Consider the following 2,920-nt stretch of genomic DNA (forward strand, 5'->3'; position numbering starts at 1 on the left):
CAATCTCAGAAATTGGAAATGAGAGGTGACAGCGCCCAAATCATTTTACCTTCTGATGGGGAAGTTTATTGCATTCTTGGTAAAGATATTTGCATCCTTAAATAGTAATTAAGGAAGAAATATTAATTTTGTCATAGTTCTATAGCAGATGACAAAAGGATGTCTCACAGTTCACTTATTCTTTCTTCCTTCTCATCTCCTTGTCTTCCTTTCAGGACTCAGCAGGATCTTGCCGGATCACTGGTGTAAGCTTCTGTTCCGGAAGAACTGCTTTTGCCTGTCTCCATCTCCCCAGGAACAGCTGAAGGGGGGTGCAGAGTGATAAAAATTTATGTTCTCATCAAACCGGGCCAAGGAGAATGGGGGTCCCACACTCAAAAGAATGAAGACACGACAGAACAAGGACTCAGTACGTGAGATGGGAGAGGAGGGTGGGACACCAGAGCCAAGCTGAAGCTGTGGGTTGTGACCGAGGCTCACAGCAAAGCTCATGGACCTGACTTTTGCATTGTGGAGTGGTGGCAGTTCATGGGCTTTGGGAGGCTGGGAATGGGGCAGGAGTGGAGGGAGATGCAAAGCAGGACTGATCCAGTGATGCCTCCTTAGATGTCAATGCGGAGTGGACGGAAGAAAGAGACTCCAGGGCCCCGAGAGGAGCTCAGGTCACGGGGTCGAGCTTCCCCTGGGGGCGTCAGCACCTCCAGCAGCGATGGCAAAGCTGAGAAGTCCCGACAAGCAACAAAGGTAGTTTAAGCTGGTGTGTGAGTGTGGGGTCCTCAAGGACTTATCTGGCTGGGTAGGATCCATTTGAGGGTCCAGAGATGCAGGCCATAAGGGATCCACCAAGGAAGCCATGATGGGTTAGCTCTCCGGAATGGGCGGGATCCCTCTTTCCTCTTATCCTCAGCATCTTCTACTTGCTGCCATCTCCCAAGAACTGGTCTTCAATCTCACCAGCCCTTTTTAGTGCTAATTTTTGCTATATCTCAGCTCAGTGTTGCTCTGCTGTGGTCTTAAACACGGTGGCTGTGTCTCACCTGCTGCAGCCTGTGAAAGCCTGGCAGAGTGGGAAATTTCCCCATGTCGTTCCCACCTCCCTGTTCTCCATCTTTGTCTTGCAGAAAGGCCGAGTGGAGGAATCCTGCACCCCCAAGGTCAGCAAGCAGGGCCGAGCAGAAGAGATTTCAGAGAGTGAAGGGGAGGACAGCAATGCTCCCAAAAAAACCAAAACTGAGGTGAGTTTTCCCTGATGTGATTGCTGGCATGTCACAAGTCCAGGGCAAAAGAGTCTCCTGTTCCCTGCCTCTGCTGCTCACACCTGCCCAGCTTGAGGTTCCTGCTGTTTGGGAGCCCTGGCACCTTGGGATTTGCAACCGAAATGGCATCTGCCTGGCTACAAAAATGCCACCAGGAGCAACGACTGAGCAGATGAGGCTCTCCCATCTCTTTTGCCTTGTCTGCAGGGGACTGTCATGCTCTTGGAGCTGGGCACATGCGCTGCCTTTCAGCTCAGAGGGAAGAGCCTGGCTCTGCGCAGCTGCCAGTCAGACTCAGCCTCTTTTGCTCCCCCAGAGCAGTGTGAAATGGAGGTGCATAAGCCATGGTGTGTTCCAGGTGACAGTCATGCAAAAACCTCCTCATCCATATGCTCTGCATAATTGTGGCAGTACTGGGCTGGATTGGTGTTTGGGTGGTTGGAGGAGGCCTTCACTCTTGCACTTCTTAGTTCCTCCTTTGGCTTATTCGGGGAACTGGCCTTAAAGGCCTGCAAACACAGGGGTATTTGCTTGAGTTATGAGGTTATTGTAGTTAAACCACTGCAGTGACACCTTTGTAATTTCTCCACGTGCACACTCCTATTCAGCTCAACAGTGATCTTTTTTCAGTTTAGCCTCGCTTGAAAGCCGGAAGGCTCAAGAGTGGCACATCTTAATTGCCAGTGCTAACTGCATAATCACTGATGCTTTTTGTTGTCTGAGGTGAGAGATGGTGGGGAGGAGCAGGGGTTGGGAAGTGCAGGAGAAACTCTAGGAGGTAAGGAGTGGGGTGGTGAGAGGGAGCTGGAGAGGAGCAGGTCTTCTCACCAGCACAGAGCCCTGCAGGGACAACAGTGATTTTGGGTCTGGGGATTGTGCTGGGCACACTGTGGTGCATACGGTTCCATGCCACCTGGTGATATATCCGGGCCAATGGCCCGTCACGGGTGGTGGTGGTGCTAGCACTTTTCCTATTCATTCACTCTCAACCTCATCTGTAACAGTTCCCTGCCCTCCCTCACTGCCTCTGTACAGGAGGTGCCCGTCATTACCTCTTCTCTGAGCATGTGATGCTCATGAAGGACCTCGAAGCACTGAGATTGCTCCAGGGGGAAGCAGAAGGACAGGTGATATCTATAACTTGGCAGACAATGTATCCTTCCATCTGTGGGGTTTTCTAGTGCTGGCACAGAAAGGTCAGAAAGCAAGTTTTCTGGAATGTGAAAAGTACTCTGCATGGTCTGGGAAGCCACATAATATCTCCTTCTTCCAACTTCAGGAGTTGCCCTGCCCTCCATCTCCATCCGATGTTGACAGTCTTGATGGCCACAGCTTCAACGATGAGATGAGCAGTGACCCACGGGACATTGACCAGGATAACAGGAGCACCTCACCCAGCGTCTATAGCCCTGGCAGCGTGGAGAATGACTCCGACTCCTCCTCTGTGCTGTCCCAGGGGCCATCTCACTCCTACCACCACCCTCCACTCTTCCCCCAGAGCCCACCTGTAGCTCCACCTCCCGACAGCCTGGCCCGTCCACCCGAGCCCAGCTTTGGGCTCCCGGGCGAAGTGCACCCCCAGGGACCCCCTGCAGCGAGTTACCACTCCCAACTGGAGGGGCAGGCCTCCCGCATTTTCCAGGCTCAAGCCCCACAGACACCTG

General features: G+C 52.5%; 1 protein-coding gene across 1 annotated transcript; it reads left to right on the forward strand.

The window, feature by feature from the left end:
* Window positions 1-219: 219 nt before the first annotated feature.
* Window positions 220-2,826, forward strand: LOC104277318 (atrophin-1-like; the record flags this gene model as incomplete). Its single annotated transcript, XM_009873922.1, has 4 exons — window positions 220-409; window positions 607-744; window positions 1,122-1,235; window positions 2,536-2,826. Coding segments are annotated over exons 1-4 (621 nt in total), but the record flags the coding sequence as incomplete, so codon positions are not given.
* Between the last annotated feature and the right edge of the window lie 94 nt (window positions 2,827-2,920).

This window comes from Apaloderma vittatum, unplaced genomic scaffold, assembly GCF_000703405.1.
Source record: "Apaloderma vittatum isolate BGI_N311 unplaced genomic scaffold, ASM70340v1 scaffold17297, whole genome shotgun sequence".
Classification (NCBI taxonomy): Eukaryota; Metazoa; Chordata; class Aves; order Trogoniformes; family Trogonidae; genus Apaloderma; species Apaloderma vittatum.